This window comes from Mixophyes fleayi, chromosome 2 (assembly GCF_038048845.1).
Source record: "Mixophyes fleayi isolate aMixFle1 chromosome 2, aMixFle1.hap1, whole genome shotgun sequence".
NCBI lineage: Eukaryota > Metazoa > Chordata > Amphibia > Anura > Limnodynastidae > Mixophyes > Mixophyes fleayi.
The window spans coordinates 348,683,774-348,702,048 of NC_134403.1; the positions used below are offsets into that span (position 1 = coordinate 348,683,774).

An 18,275-nucleotide genomic window follows, 5' to 3' on the forward strand; every position below is an offset into this window, starting at 1 on the left:
ACTTTCCAAAAGTTCTCCAGCAGCTGCAGCAATTACTTTATTGCTTAAATGAAGTAAAGGCAGAAACTGTCTCTTGCAGAGAAAACCTGTTTCACAAAAAGGTAGACTGGATCAATATAAATGGCAGGCAGAACAAAGCTAGCTTTTTTACTTACTGCTGGTATGATTGTCTTATGGTGGTTAAAAGCTCTATATCTCATTCTTTCTCTTCAAGTCACTTTTCATTTCTGTTCTATAAAACTCATTATCTATATCTACATCGTCCTCTCCATATTATGTCATCCTATGAGGGCAGCTCTCTGATCCTCCTAATAATTACTTTGTGCTTCCCACATTCATCTCATCATATTCTGCACAATCCACCCTTTTGTATCACGGTAGCCTGCACACTACATGTGATGAAGACGTTTGATCCTAAACCTCTATATTGTTATACTTTTTCCAAGTAAACCTCTTACCCTTGCCAACATCTCATCATCTTACTGTAAATATTTTTCATTATTCTCGTTATCAATCCTACTGCTTAGTTATGCTTTTGATTTTTCATTATTTCATTGTGTCTCAGTTGTATTATTTATTCTGTTTAGGTGTCAGGAATTTCAATTACATTGGGTAAAATTAAATCCACATACATCAGGAATGTGATTCCTATACTAGTAAGACACTTTGCAGACTATGAACAGAAACATGCATAATCCAGTATACAGGCAATGGGTGAGGACAAAATGAAGATTGAAGAAAGAAGAGAAATGTGATCTTCAGGCAAATAAGACACTTTGCAGACTACAAAATGGTTAATGCATAATCCAGGATACAGGCCAATGGTGACAGTCTGTGTTGGACTGGCCCATCGGGACACCGGGAAAATCACCGGTGGGCCCTTGCTGTCAGTAAGCCCCCAGTCACTAACAGTGAAAGAGGGGAGTCACAATTGTCTCCCTAATTACATAGATGCACTGGCTCCGGCTGCCGCTGCACAGGAAAACCAGGAAGACGGACTGTAAACCTGTGACTGAGGTCACAGGTCGCGACTTCCCCACAGCAGGAAGTAACAAGTGCAGACTGAAAAGCTGGCAAGAGACCTGGTGCTGGGAAGGAGAAGAGAAGAAGAATATCATCATCATCATCATCATCACCATTTATTTATATAGCACCACTGATTCCGCTGCGCTGTACAGAGAACTCATTCACATCAGTCCCTGCCCCATTGGAGCTTACAGTCTAAATTCCCTAACACACACAGACACAGAAAGAGAGAGAGACTAGGGTCAATTTTGATAGCAGCCAATTAACCTTCTAGTATGTTTTTGGAGTGTGGACGGAAACCGGAGCAACCAGAGGAAACCCACGCAAAAACGGGGAGAGCATACAAACTCCACACAGATAAGGCCATGGTCTGGAATTGAACTCATGACCCCAGAGCTGTGAGGCAGAAGTGCTAACCACTTAGCCACCGTGCAAAGAAGCAAGATAAGGGCACAGAAAAATAAATAATTGGCCAGAAAATAAAGCAGAGATCAGGGATACCGAATAAGTAATGGGGATGGACAAGAGATACAGAGAATGGGGTGCAGGTAAGGGGAGACAAACAGATAAGAGGTAAATATTTAAACATGAAAACACCTTATATATATTTTGTACCAATATCTTACTATGCCTTTTGTCAGATTCTACATTTAAAGCAGACAGGCCATGAGGCTGGAGAAGAGTTATTTATGTAGACATTTACGATGAACCATCAAAGGACAACATGGTAATAAATTAGAAAGATATCACAAAACAAAACACAGTCCAAACACTGCATTTTTCTATTGACCTTTGCCGACCTTTAACAAAATATACTGTGTCTTGAATATTATGTTCAATAATATATACAACTGTAATGTATATATAGTGGACAATCAGGATGTACATAGAGTGTACAGTCAGGACACAAGCAGACAATTCAGCATCACTTTTCAATTTCAGTGTGATGAGCAGCAGCATATTCCAGTGGCTGAAGGGTTAATAAACACAGACAGAGGATTAGAACACAGAGCACTATCACATTCCAATTCTCCTATACACACCCCTTAGCTGTTAATAGGTGTTAAGGAATAAAACACAGACAGACACACACATACACACACACACATGTTGAAGTGAAAATTTAGAAGTGACGGCATGAAAAATGTAAGTGAATGGAATTTGATAATTTTACAATCAAAGCAGTGTGATGTTAAATACTTTTGTGTCAAAAAAGACAAGAGTATTATAGGAGTGATACCTTTATTGGCTAACCAAAAACAAATGATTATATTTTATAGCTTTCAGCGCACAGGGGCATCTTCATCAGGCAGGTTTACAAATTCATAGAGTTCCTTATCGGGAGTGCATACACACTGCCAGACTGGAACGACATGGAAAGAAGATTTATAGTTCTGTTGATCAAATGAAACAACGATCGTTACTGGAATGACTATTGGTCATCATTTAAGTATACACCCTAATGCGATATGGTCAGAACAGCATTTATCGCTCGATTGACCAAATAGTCGGCTGAAAAACCTGTAGTGTACACCCAGCCTAAACCAATGTTTCTTAAATTACTTATATTTGGTAAGGGTTTATTTTGCAGGGTATTTGGGGTTACCTACTAACTCACCCCCATCATAATCATGGATTGCAATGCCTGGTGAATGCCACTGACATAAGATGTTGGACTCAACACAATACAAGCATGGAATGTATTAAAGATCACACTTTAATCCTTGAGTCTCACAGAAAGAAGCAAGGTCTTTATACCAGTGGTGCTCATTGACTCCATTGGCGGTTATCTATCTATCTATCTATCTATCTATCTATCTATCTATCTATCTATCTATCTATCTATCTATCTTCTATCTATCTATATATCTATCTATCTATCTCATCTCTCTCTCTTATCTATCTATCTATCTATCTATCTATCTATCTATCTATCTATCTATCTATCTCATCTCTCTCCTATCTATCTATCTATCTATCTCATCTCTCTCCTATCTATCTATCTATCTATCTATCTATCTATCTATCTATCTATCTATCTATCTATCTGTCTATCTATCTATCTATCTATCTATCTATCTATCTATCTAATCTCTCCCATATCTATCTATCTATCTATCTATCTATCTATCTATCTATCTATCTATCTATCTATCTATCTATATATCTATCTATCTATCTATCTCATCTCTCTCTCTCTCTTATCTATCTATCTATCTATCTATCTATCTATCTATCTATCTATCTATCTATCTATCTATCTATCTATCTATCTATCTCATCTCTCCTATATCTATCTATCTATCTATCTATCTATCTATCTATCTATCTATCTATCTATCTATCTATCCAATCTTTACCTGAGAGCACACAGAGTGAGTACTTTGTGTTGGGAAATATGTGTTTAGACAAGGGATTCTCATTCCTTCTGATAATTGCTTCAATAAGATTGTTGTAAGATAATGGTACAGTGTGGATAGAAGAAATGATGCCCAATTTCAGCTATTCCTTCTCAATTTAAGGTCATAGAACTTCAGTAAAGTCTCCTTCTTAGAAGTGACTTCTGTACCATCTAGGTCCAAGAACATTTGCTTCAAAGTGAATTGTTGTCAAAGGTGAACGAGTCTAAAATATGACATTCTTTCTGTAGTTCTTGTTGATAGTGTATAAAACATTGTATGAAAAATAAAGTCTTAGGGTTTGTAGCAATAAAGAAAAATGTGCAGAAAATAAAAAAATAATTAGTGTTTTGTATAACTGGAAATAACTGGCATTTTCACTAGTTTAATAAGTAGTTATTGAGTTATTCAGAAAGCTGCAAAATGACAGACGCGCAGCACAAAAGCAGTTTCTTCCCATTTTCTGACAACATACGTTTATTTTTATGAATTTGCATCAATTTGTATTGATGGGCACATAGGTTAGCACATAGTTGTGACCACAAGTGTGCAAAATTAGCTGAATGAATTACTTTAAATGGGACACCTTCTGCACCCCCGGGATGCACCTTATAAAGGAAATCACATTTATAGGCACTCAAGTACCAATACAATAAAAACATTATGACATCAACATGTGACAAATGCAATAAACACAGTTCCAGTTGCCCCCCTTGCACTCATGAGGTCTTAAGACACAATTGAGGCTCTCACAATGAGCATTTTACTAGAACAATTAAAAACTTATGATTTATCAGGCTCGGCCTAAAACTAGTAGTAGGCAGGGCTGTAAAGTGACATTGATTTCTGACATGGGCATTAGGATCTTAATCATAATTAATTTAAGTGCATATTACCTATCCTCATATATTCATAATTAGTCCTTTGAAACCTTACAGTCTGAATGCAACTTTATGATCTTTCCTGTAGTTTTGGTAAATTGTCACTTTTCATTGTAAATATTGTATATAGTTCCCCCCATGCTTTTAAATTCATTATGTAAAAAAGTTGCATATCTTATATAAAATAAATTATTGGACACGTGTCAACAAAAAATACATCATGAGAGGGTTTACAGACAGGCAACCTTATTAGTTAATATTAATTAAGGTAATGGAGGGTTTCCATTATATTGGACTTATTTACTTTAAAAAAAAAGCATTATAGAGACAACCTAACTTATATGTATAGATATATCTATGATTCATATAAAGATTTGTCTAATGAGCTTTTCATACTTCGGACTTGTAGGTGACAAGGGAACCTCCAATGTAACTGGAAGAAAGACGGTTTCAAAGATCAGTTGTATGAATTTCAGCTGCTGTACAGTTGTGCTGTAACTGAACTTATGCTGTCCTAAAAAACTGGCAGTACGAAATTGTAGTACGGTGTGCACACAGTCTGAAACAGTGACCATGAGTCTGACCAGCAACTTGCAAGTTGAACTGTTTACATCACACCTTCATATGTTTGAAAAAGGCAATTACTAAATGCTACAGGACATACAGGGATCAATAAGTGTCTGCTAGAGAGGCTGGCAGGCAATAAAAGAAAAAAAAAACTAGAGAAGTAGTATTAATAATTGTGGTATAATGAGCAAATACATAAATCTGCTGACCGTATGCTGTTCTAAACAGACAGCACTAAATTATAGTACACTGTCAACACAGTCACAGAGAGACACCTGCTTGCATAAGCGCCAGAATCACACAAAGTTCCAGAAGTGACAAAGTTCCAGAAGTGCCAGAGATTCGGGACAGGGGTAAGGAAGGGGCATTCCAACGTAGGCCGAGTGCAGTAAGGTCGTGTTCACACAAACCCTATTACCCTTGAGCAGGGCCGGATTAAGGGAATGGAGGCCCCTGGGCTAAGGTGGCCTCCATTCCCCCGTGAGGGCCACCCCCCCGTTATCCGAGCCGCCCCCAAGGCACTAACCTCCTTCTCCTGGCATTGCAGTCCTTCCCCGGTGCGATGTACGCTCTTTACTGAGGAGATCTCGTGAGAGTGAGACTCACGAGATCTCCTCATTAAGGAGACTACAGCGCGTCGGGGAAGGACTGCAGTGAAAGTGCTCAGCAGCATTGATCGTGCCGCTGAGCACTTTCAAGGGCCCCCTGGATGCCAGAGGCCCCTGGGCTGTAGCCCAGTTAGCCCTAGGGTTAATCCGGCCCTGCCGTTGAGTCGAGGTAGTAGTTTCTCCTGTATTAGGCATGGCTTTCTTCAAGTTTTATTGATGTCTAATAGTGAATACATATTTGGCAAACAAAACAAATGGCAATAAACGTGGATGAGACGTAAGGCTGGTGTAACTGGGCACATATGCTACTGGTGCAGACATGAACATATCTTACTTATTTGTTAGTGAATGCAATTTGCAATTTAAGTTGCAATTGCGGCCAAGTTTGCATCAGCCTCAGTATGCTTAAAATGCTAAGAAGGCTCAGAATGAATTGTTCCGGGGGAGCAATATGTTAGAAATGTGTTATATATGGAATCAACTAGTAGGACAATGAAGGGGTTAATAATTTGCTTGATAGTAGTTATTGGAATATGATTATAAAAAAGACCCATCCTCTCCAGCTTTTGCTTGCTCTCTGGTTTGTTCAGTATACTTACACTTACATTGCAGCTCTGATAGGAAAGAAATGATGGCAATGGGTATTTTTTTGACAAGTAAAAATATTTTACATTATTAAGTGATAACTTTTGGACATATTAATGGAATGTGTCCAAAAAGAATATCGAATACTCCTTTTTAAGTATATCCAAAATTGCATTTCTTCTACCATTATCCATTTGTGCTGTGTCAAATTAGTATTTTTTGCACAAATTGGCAATATTCTTCGTTTTCAATGCAGTAGTGAGATGACCTCACAATGATATCAATCATATTCAGAATGATCCTTATAGAATAATTAAGGCATAGTGTGCCTCTGATCATTGTCAAACCGTTTAAATATTTATTTACAGAGTGCCCAATTATTCCTCAAAGAGGAAAGGAGGATATGTAGACACACATAAAAACTGACACACAATACATTCTGCTTCCTCGTGCTTGAAATTCACCAAGTATATATAAGATTTTTAAGTCAGCAAAACCTCTCAAAGTCTATGTTATTCAATAGTGTTTTTCATCCGATAACTGTTGCCTTTTATCATTACACTTATTGCATTGTTGGTGGGGGCTTGTTCTGTGCTTTGGGCCCCCTCAAACTGTGTGTTTAATAGAGTAATTGAGAAAGCTGAAAAACAACTGATGTTCTAAACACTGTAAAATATTATTAGAAGAGTGGAAACACTGGTTCCCATTCCTAGGAAAGCAGCTGAGCAGGAAACATCACTGTCACCACTGTTAACAAAATAATTTATGAGATTGTCTGTCAATGTGAAATAAACATGCTGGGCAGCTGCTCTGTAATTATTTTGTATGTATGATTTATGCCTGATTTGCCATATTAGTCATTTGAATCACAGATAGCATGACAAGGTTATCAGGAGGCAAAATAGGAAAAGAGGAGGTAGGGCTGGTGTCAGAGCCGTAACTTAAAATTCTAGCGCCTGGGGCGAGAAAGTCAAATGTCGCCCCTCTAGCCCTCAATTTTAACCAAATGAACCTAAAATATTCCTAAACTGCGCCCCCCTTCAGCGTTGAGCCCTGGGCGGTTGCCCCTATCGCACAGCCCTAGTTACGGCCCTGGCTGGCGTTCGAGAGGTAGTTTGTGACCAAAAAATGGGTGGGCAATAACATTTTCACACCAAACCCACCTCAATGCAGAGTGGCAAGAATGTAATGAAGTGATCACTTCATGGCCCTAACACAAAAATGTCCAGCGCTGGGAATAACACCTATGTAAACATTCCTAGATAATAAATACAATGTATTTGAATAAAACAAATTTCGTAAAGGAACAGAATGTCCCCACTTCATGGCCCTGCCCAACCAACAGGCAAGTGCCTCCTTCTTGGTTTTCTCAACAAATTCTATGCACATGTAGTTTACCAAAATATTCTACCTATTATAAATATTGCAGTAAATCCATTATTTAGCATTTTCATAGACAAAAAATGATTATGTGACGATGCAGATTTCTAAAGCTCTTATGGTGTTACAAAATTGTTCTTTATTTTTATGACATTAGTCACACCGAATCTTGTGGTTACAATTATTACACAGCCAAAAAGATTATTTTGTGTTACAAAATCATTTTTTATCTTTTGTATCACATTTTGTTTGATACAACACATTTTTACGGAATGCAACACCATATTTTTGTACTGTACTGTTATGGAAAGCCCCTAGAACCACTTTGGCAGCTGCCTTTCTTGTATTATTTATAAATAACAGATTGCCACCAGGTCCTAGCAGTTGGGGCTTATTAGCTTTAGGGTATTTGAGGTGATGGACAGGACAAAGTAGGAGACCAACAGGCCCAATATAGTAACAGTGTCAGTGTTAAAATAGGAACACCTCAGTCGAAGGATGCAAAGCTACTGACATGTAAATACCAATAGCAAGGTCAGACAGGCACTAGTCAGGGGCAGACAACGATCTAAACAGAATCGTAAGCAGGCAGAGGATAAGGGCAGGCGGCAGTCAAAAGCAGAGTCCAACAGGATAAGGGTAAAAAAGTAGGCTTCAGACAAGGCAAAGTCCAATAAACAATATGGGACACAACAGAAAATCAGAGTTCAGTACATTGGGTCTGACTAACACTTGAATGCACCCTGCACACGTGTATAAAAACATAAAGCTAAGCAGCTGCTGCTTTGAAACTGGCTAGACACCGGAAAAATTACTCGGGGACGCTGGTTCCCTTTGCTAGAAAAGCAGCTGAGTGAGAGACTGAGTGCCGTCTCCACTGATTGGTTTGGAGACAATGGTTGCTATTAATAGGCAAGAGAAGGTGCCCGCCACTGTATCTAAGATGTACAAACTATTAACAAAACTGTTTATGAGATTATCTGCCATGGTGTAGACCCAATTAAAAGTTTAAACAAAGATATGACTGTCAACCAATGATTTCTCCACATAAAATTTCATTAGGAATTTGGCCAGTAAGCTCTGGGGGGGAGTTAATTTAAATAATTTTAATACATCAAAGGGGACACAAGGTCTGAGGAAGCCACATTAGCTTATTATGTACATGTCACAAACCAGGCAGAAGTACTTAAAGCTATGAGGCTTAGTAATTAGTAAGATGGTGTGTGGAGTAGGGCTATCAGCTAAAGCAGACGTGACAATTTCTAATGAAGTGTGCTTGAGACAGTATTTTTGGCGATCAATCTAATTGAGAGCTGTCCACTTTGGCCATTCCCCGTCCTACAGATTAAGTAAGTGTTCTATTTTCTGTAATTTTATTTATTTTTATCTTTTACTAACAGTCATTGCGGTTTTTTGCATGTCCTTTGATACTCTAAAAAACCTATAAATCTTTTAAGAAGAGAAGCATTGCTTGGCTATGCTAATCCTTATATTGCTAGGGTATGCTGTGTTATCTTTTGAATGCTAGATTGGGAAGCATTAACCCTTTTGTCTAACAAAGAGCATAGTGGGTGCCACTGAGTTCCTTTGTGCAACAGATTGCCTTAATACAATAGGTGATGTCAGCCATTAAGTTGTGCATGGAGGTGAAAGAACTGCTTTGGGGTGTGGATTAACTTGACCAGCATCCTGTGGGATATTTGAGTGTAAGGTTGAGTGCTCATTTAACCCCTACCGTAAATATACAAGTCACGGGTGCAGTGAGTGTGATAGTGACAGTATCCAAACTGAATTGTTGTTACTTGTCTATATGTAAAGCGCAAGAAAAGTCATATATATTAGGGTTTTTATTATATATATTAGGGTTTTTATATTTTTGGGGAGGGGGGTCTGCATACCCTAATTTCCAGCTGTATTAAGGTGCTACATTGCTGTGACTGAAAATACAATACACAATCCAAAATACAGATACAGACGCACACTTTAAGCATAGTTGGAAATTAAGGTGTTTTGACCAAGCTCACCTTGGAAAATTGTATATTTTGAAGGATGTGCCTACTTTTTCATCCAGCACCCCACCCTTCTATACCTAGGTGTTTTTAATCAGAGCAGCCTGATTCCTAATAATACAATGTGTAAGTTTATAGGCACTAAATCAGTCCCATATTATAAAATTATATGCAGTTTGTGTGGGTGCTCTTCTAAATGTGGTTACCATGATGTGGTAGATGAACATCAACAGTTTGATCAAAATGTTCACTAAGGACTAGATTTACTAAGCTGCGGGTTTGAAAAAGTGGGGATGCTGCCTATAGCAACCAATCAGATTCTATCTTTCATTTGTTTAGTACCTTCTACAAAATGACAGCTAGAATCCGATTGGTTGCTATAGGCAACATCCCCAGTTTTTCAAACCCGCAGCTTAGTAAATCTAGCCCTAAGAGGCTGGTGTTTATTCTATGTCATATTATAAAGTTTATATTACTGCAGAGTTTAACAGATATCTGTCTCTCATTATGTATAAGGATGTTCTTAGTGCTTAAAGTGGTTAAAGTGCTTAAAGTTTGCACCTGCATCTGTATTTTGAATTGGGACATGTTCTAAACACATGGGAAGAGCTCGGCTGTCTGTAATAGAATGAAGTTTTAAATGGAGTTGCAGTAGAATGTCAACTTAACACTGACAAATATACCTCGTTTACGAAATGCAAAATTGTTGAGACGCAGAGTGAAACTTCATTGGTGGTGCCAGATGTCTTGATTTGCCCAAGTGCGCCTACATATCTGTTACAACACAAAGGTTTATGGAGCAAGATAGTGTTGCATATAGAAGAGCAGATGTTTGCAGCAGCCAATGGAAGGTGTAGACTAAAGTAGGATTTATCTTTGAGTAAGTAAGTGTACCAGTGCATCCAGATTTGCAAAAGTGAGAATATAATTGACAGCACAATATTGTTGAAATGGAATAAAGGGGTGAAGAGGGCACATTTTAGTGGGGTTCTTCGCTGTGCGGAGGGGCACACAGCTATTTCTACTCTACCAACTCTGAGATGGTGGCGATTGGTTCTCATCCTGTATTTTTATTGGCGCTAGTTGTGTGCATTACCAGTGCACCTTTCTAGGTGCACGTTGACCAATGTAAAACAAAGCTTCAAACACACACAAGTACCAAATATAATACAGGCAGCCATGAAGTCCCCCACTCCAATTAATAATTTAAGCCATAAATGTGGCTAAACCAAACACTATTTTAGCATATACGGTGGTTATAAAGTGATAGGAAGTTGGTCTTTTGATGAACTTTCCACTTGTGCACAGTGTACATCATGCACTTGGAATTTGTGGCGGAGGCATCTCCCCAGAGTGAGCACCGTGATGTGCTCAGGGTGGACCATTTAGACGCATCGCTACTAAACCAATGCCATTCAATGGACCAATGGCTTGGTCCTTTAAAATAAATATATTATTGTAAAAATAATCAGCATCACAACTGATTTCAAGGTTTCCTTACTTCAGATCTTAAGGTCACACTGTAATTGGAACAAAATAGTTTGTTGTTTCTTTATCGTTCCTCTTCCCAAAGCTAAAGTGGTAGGGACTGTTTTTCTTTTCTTTTTAGGATATCAGAATGGCTAATTCATTCTTTCCCTTTCTCCCCTTTGTATACATTGTTATTGGCTGCAGGGAAGGCTGATGGCAAAAGAATGGTAGAAATTTTTAAAAAGGATGATATCTAAAAATTGACATGTTTCAAAATCCAGCAACACGATCTGGGCTTAGAGGTTTGTTATCCCGACATAAAATATATGTACACTAAAAGTTCTTTGGCTTTTTTTAGTTATTCCCTCTCACCAGGGGCAGATCTAGAAAATTGCTATACCCCGGGCAATTTAGGGGGGGGGGCGATTTAGTCCTCGCCCCCTTTTTGACATCCAAGGCTGCCGGCGGCTGTACACTATGTGCAGGTCGCTCGGCAGTGATTGTGTTTTAAACACAATCAGAGCAGCCGGGCAGCACACTGTCACTGCCAAACGGACCTGCACATACTGTGCAGCCGTCGGCAGCAAGTCCCTGCTAGGGGGGGGCGATTGCCCCGATCGCCCCCCCCTGGATCCGCCACTGCCTCTCACCTTCCATTACCTTGGCTAAATATAACCTTGCCTGTCAAACCTGGGAATCACAGCTAGTAACCATACCTTATAACTTGATCCTTTCCTTTATAACGCACCAGAGAGGTATGTTCTGGTGTTGCATGCTGCTTTGTAAAGACGTATGAAGCTGATACTTTGCATGCTATTACCAACAATAAGCTGTGTGCAGGTAAGTCTTAATCCAGTTAAAAAGCATAGCAATGTTCATGTTAAAATTTAATTCATGTTATACTTAGTGTAGGACTAGCGAGAAAGGTAAGACTTTGGTGTGAGTTGGTCAGCTTACCCTCAATTGAAATATGTAGAACTAACACATACTTGCCTACTCCCGGAAACTTGAGGGGGCATGACTGGAGGGCGGGAGGGGGTGGGGCGAGGCCAATTGTGTCATTTTGGCCCTGCCCCGTGAAACATTGTGGGGGCGGGGCCAAAATGACACAATTGGCCTCGCCCCCTCCCTCCCTCCAAAATGGCGTGATTCACCAAGAATCGCGTCAAATGACGCGATTCTCTGTGAATTCCGGGATGCAGGAGAAATGCCAGTTCTCGCGGGAGACTGACCCGAATTTCAAGACTCTCCCGGACTTTCCGGGAGAGTTGGCAAGTATGAACTAACATTCCCTATTATTAATACACAGTACAGCTTGAAGGAGATAAAATAGCATTAATAATGTCACTGGTGAGTGCAGAGGATCAATGTCTTGATTGCTATATTGTGGTCACACCCATCTTGCTTCCTAGTTTTCATTTTATTACACTCATTAAATACTTGTGGTAAAGCATATTACTATTATAATATAAAACATAATAAGGTGCCCTGACCCTTTCCTTGCCTTGCATTTGTAATTGTTGTCCGTGTGCAAAATATAAACTTTTCAGCCAAAGGATCAATGATTCCTAAGTCTACCCTATTTAGCAGTATTCTACTCATGTTTGCATTTGCATTACAATATAATGTGGAGTAGGCACTTTAAAGCTGCATATCTGTATGAATCCTAAGGGTGTCTACATACAGGTTTCCTACAGATATCAGCTCTGTTTACTGGGCAGTGAATATAACACAAATGGAACTCAAATGAAAATTGTAATAGGGATCCTTGATCTACACGGTAAATGCAGAGTTTATACATATAGCTGTTTTTGGTGTATTACTGGATCAGAAAAGAACAGTTCTGTATGCAAGACAAGTTTTTATGGTAAAATTGCAGTGCTTTGTTCCATGATCATCATTGCAACTTTTCAGACTTTTCGAGGAGGAAACTGAGAAATACAAATGAAGCCAATTTAGCTTAAAGTACAAACTTAATATGACTTCACAATTAATTTATCTACATAGTGATATGATCTGTAAAATAACGAGGATAAGATGACTGTATTTATAAACCAAACTATCATTTGACTATGTGTCAGATTGCTACTAATGCAATTAGTAGCGATAGTGTCCTATTGGATAATGACTCTGTATAGAGTAGACATCGCGGTGGGTATGAGGCCACATCACAATCTTGCTATGGGACCCAGACATTCCTAATTATTCATCTGATCAGTAGCGTTTTCCTCCCACTGCCTGTTGCCTAAATGCCCTATTCTCTCTGGCCTTACTGCTATTACTGTCAGTCGCCTGTCAGCAATGACAGTGACTGTGCAGCAAAGCTGACAATAATATAATACAGGCCCACAGTGGTAAGGGCTGACTTCCAGCTTTGAATAATAAGTAGGGATCTTACAGCCTGCGGGGGTAATCATCGGTAATGGCAGTGTTATCGTTAAAGACCAATGCTGTGACTTTCTGTACAGTTATATTATAGTGAGAAGGAAAAGCGGGAGAGTGTTATCAAAGTTACTTGATATACTATATATAAGTTGAAACTTCCAGCTCTCCTATAGATTACATAGAAACTACATCAATAGGCATAGAAGAAGCAAAGGTTACAAGAGTTTGCAAAACATCTAACTATGATGGTTACTTAATGGTTAACAATGGTATCATGGAGAGGAATAGATGCAATGAGACACAAAAAATAAAATGGGAAAATGTATAAAAGCTAACCAGCTGGTCGGCGTGGATGACTTCCCATGTTGTAGTCAGCATCGGTTCAAGGCGTGGTCTGACTGGGTGTCCTCTTTGGGGTGGAACTAACGTAGTGGGTGGTCCATTCCTGTGCACAATTGGTTGCATGTTGCCTATTGCCATATAGAGGTAGCCTATGACCACTCCGTTTACAATAAAGGTTCAGACTCTTGCTGTGCATGGTCCACATGCGTACCCTTTGACCACTCCTATTACTCCACTGTACCTCAGGATGTGTCTCTCCTTTTACCATCTGCTTTCTTCATTGGTGTGGGGTCAATGCTACCAACTAGGATGGCGCCTGACCTCTCCAGCCCCTCCCCCGATGTCTATCATCGTAGTGTGTTGAGAAGACCATAAAGTGCCTATTATGAATGACCTGCAGCCCCTCACTATCACAACCAGAGCTGTTGTATGGAGCACCTCGCATAAGCTGTCCAGAATTGCAGTCTCAGATGTACCTTCAGCATGGATAAGGTATAATCTTCAAGTAATCTATATTCAGAGCAAACACTTGTTGTATGTTATTATTGCAAATCTTATGTTTATTGATTTTTTCTTTATTGTTGTGAATTTGCAACTATTTATTAGCAGTAATGACTATTATTTATATACGGATGTGCCTATTGTGAGGAATTTGAAATGTTTTGCTTAGAATAAATAAAGTATCTTCTGTTATCTGATTGATTTGTAGTATTTTATTTTTTAAAAATGACAACATGAAATATATTTCACTTATATTTTCAGCTGCAAAATTAGTCTATTTACATATTTGAGACATTTCCTAAATAAAATAAAAGTAGTTAAAATATAAAAACACTCCAAGAAAGTCATACCAGTACGTGAACACTATCAAATGAAATTGTTCATAAGCATAACATATTCATTAAGAACAGAATAACTAAAGATAATTTTGTCCCTCTGGTGTAAGTCGATATAGATAATGACCAGAAGAGTCTTACTTAAGCAAAAAAGTGTTCACTTAATCCTGGCCTCGCCTAATGAACACTGTGTCATACAAGGCAATACACATGCAGATTGGATACCAATTTGGCAGGCAATTTCACAGATTGTGACCCTACTCCAGTTATTTGTTATAAACCAGTAAACTGAATGGATAAAGTCAGAAAGAATGGAAATGCCCTAAGGGCTCTGGTGCATGGAACCATTAACCATTAGTCAGGTGTATGACTAGAAAGTTTGGAGCCCCACACAACAAAATTGAATGGACCCTCAATATTTCTAAGAAAATACACCCGTTCCTCCATTATTTTCCCCTTACCGCTCTGCACTTCTTGCTCATAGAGGAAGGAAACAACAGAGTTCCCTTCCCCTCTGAGCAGATATTAATATTTGAGTCTCAAAATGCTGACTCGTATGCACAGCCTTCTGGGTCTTAGAATGCCTTGCAAAGTGGGTGGTCACACAACATAGAGCTCATTAACCTCCCTGCTAACCTCCTTTCACTATTGCCATAAAGAACCATTGCACGGCCTCTCGGTTTACATAGGGGGTGCAGCCTCTTGTTGTGCACAGTGCACATGCCTGTTTATCTGCTCGCATCTCTATCCCTCTTCCGCTGGGCCACAGGATGAGCCTGAGCATCTCTCCTCCTCCCCCTGCTTCATTCACTAGATGTGCCAATAACTGTGTCATAGTGCCCTGCATTGTCCTTGAAGAAGTAAATGTGAGTGATTCATCTGCATCTTCCCCCCCCTCCCGCCTCTGTCTCCCCTTAGTTTAGCTCTCTATCTTCAATCTGTACTTTAACTTCATAAATACCTTCTCCCCATGTATGCCTCTGCCCTCTCCTTGGCATGTGTGCATCTGTCTATCTATTGCTCCTCCTTCTTCTATAATTTGCCTCCATCAGTCATTTTCCCCCAGTGCCCCTTGCCACTTTTCCTCCTGCCCTGTACATTCTCCTTCATTCCCATCTTCCACTTCTCCCCTCTTAACCATGTATCTTCTTCATCCTTTTCTGCTAAAGTTTAGTAATGTTATTTTGGGGGCGCCAAGGGCCCTTTGAGCCCTGGGCTCCACTTGATTTAGAACTGGTCCTGGTAGCAGTGGTTGTTCAGTATTAAAAAAGCATTGGATGTGAGTATTGAAAAATGAAGGGATGTCCTTTACCACCTTCCCTAACTTGAGTGCTGGATGTGTCCTTTATAACTAACACAGTGGTAAGCCTTGTAGGTCTAGGTGTTTAAGTTTGATCCCAACTACAGTGCTCTCTTCTTGGGTATTATATGTTTTCTCTGTAATTTTTGCTGTTTCCTCTGGGTGCTCTGATTTCTTCCCATGTTTCCAAAGATGTTCTGCTAGGTTAATCATTTCTGACTAAATTGGACCTGCTGCTGTGGTCGTGTAAGTAGATTATAAGCTCTATCATGGCAGGGACCGTTGTGCTTGAAAGTCCTGTGATTGTGAAGCAGTCCAGAATATGATGGACTATATGAATAAAAGGTTAAAAAAAGAAATAAAATAGATGAATTTATTTAAAAAATATGAAGTTCCTGTTTAAATAAATCTGTTCATGCATCTCATTGAATAACATAAATACAATTATAATTTTGTAGGTATTGTAATTATAAGCAATTTTATTTATCAAACATAATTATGCCATTAGAATTCTACAAACAATTAATTTTGTACTTTTGAATGATGACTAACAAATCGTTGTTTGTGAAGATTAATTTTTCAAAAATAGATTCAATAGATTGGATAATATTTCTAAATCAGGAAGTTGTGAATCCAGTCTGAAAATTTTGTCACTCGAACGTAAACTCCGGGCCGATTTGGTTGTGCACATCCAATGCCGAATGATGTCACACCCGCCAAGAACCACCGATTTTCTGCTTGACACATGAGGGGACCGCCAGAGTCACCCTACAACGAGATTACATTATGTTATTAATTGTGTGATCAATTGTTAGATGAAAATATGCATTTTTAAAATAATGTATTTCAAGGGAAGATACAAACAAATTACTAGTAGAATAGTCCTTCTCATTTTGTTTTTACTGCCATTTTTCTCATTATACAATATATTTTCTCATCTCTACAGTATATTTTTATATGAAAGTTTGGTTGTTTATTGCCTACACACAATGGAGCCATTTTATAACCTTAACTGATATCCATCAGGCTGAATACCCTCCACAGTAATGTCAATGGTTTAAGGATTGGCTGCATACTTAAGAATATGGGTTCTGGTGACAACTGTGAGCTTCAGTGATGACAGAATGTTGACAATAGTAAATAGATTGTCAACATTCTGATAAATTTTACCACAAAACGGCTGATTATGCTCCTTTGATTAGCAACAGGTGGCTGTATCCTGGCTGAACTAATAGATTTATGTGCAGCATATGTGTAATCTATAAAATGATCACTGTATATCCAGGTTAATACCTGGCTAGTAGAAAAATATCTTTCCAGGATTGCTTTAGGGACTATTGGACTCACAGGAGAACATGTCATTCTTCTGCATCCTACCCACTTCCTAATGACTGAATCACGGCATTTTGGCCCCACCCCATGGTGAAATGATGTGATCACGGTATTGCGCTGTGGGGCAGGACCAAATGTTGTGATTTGCTGCACCATATCCCCATACACACTTGCATTTCCTCGCCCCTCTGAGAGATCCCAGAGGGGAAAATAAAAGCTCAGAGGAAGCATAAAGAGGTTTCCATCATAAATCCAAAAACAAAATCCTAGCCACAATAAGTTTATACAAAAGAGTACACTACTATTATAAGGGGATAGCTAAGATACTTTTTACAAGTTAACCCCCTGTTTTCCAACAAAAGTGTAGGTTATCACCAGTATCTATAGCTCTGAGCCACATAGACCTGATAATACAAGCTTTGAACAGACTAATACAAGACAAACTAATATAAGAAAATATCTGATTTGTTGCTGATGGATACTGGGAATGAGTGTGTTTTCCACTATGTTATTGAAGTGCATTAAAGGTATTCAAAGGATTTTTTAAATAAAACTTTCTCGCATTTAGAAATGAATAATAATATTATTATTATTATTAATAATAATAATAATAATAATAATAATAATAATAATAATAATAATAAGTAATAGTCTCATAACAAGTTATGTAATTATATGTATAAAAACTTGCAAATAATATATCTATAAACAGTAAGTTCTAATGTCATTGCTTATAATTGGTGAGTTCTGAAAGGTAATTATTAAAACTTGTGTATAGTACAGAATAATGCACCCCCTACTGAAAATGATTATGGATATTAGAAATCACCTCAGATATCTGTGACATGTTTATAAGCACTCAACCTACAACCTATTATCACATATATTAATATTATTTTTATTATTCTTAAATTTGCTGAACAGACTAACATTTTTTTCCTTTAATAATTCCCTTTTCAGTCTTCGGGATCTTTTCTCTCTTACCTCTTCACTCTATCAATTTATCAAAGCGTTATCACCTCTATGGGGAGAACAAAAAGAGTCAATTTAACTTCTCTCCACTGTATTCCTATGGAGCACTTCAGATGAATACATCCATGATCTCCTGGTAATGATGCAGGCCAAGAAACTGTTGAGCACATGGAACAAGTCGTG

At 38.5% G+C, this 18,275-nt stretch overlaps 1 protein-coding gene across 1 annotated transcript in view; it reads right to left on the reverse strand.

Moving 5' to 3' along the window:
- Positions 1–16,207: 16,207 nt before the first annotated feature.
- TMPRSS15 (transmembrane serine protease 15) overlaps positions 16,208–18,275 on the reverse strand; it is a 224,362-nt gene continuing 222,294 nt past the window's right edge. Inside the window, exon 25 of the mRNA XM_075197836.1 lies at positions 16,208–16,556. Coding sequence (XP_075053937.1) covers positions 16,401–16,556 — 156 coding nt within the window. The 3' untranslated portion in view covers positions 16,208–16,400. The remainder of the gene's footprint in view (positions 16,557–18,275) is intronic.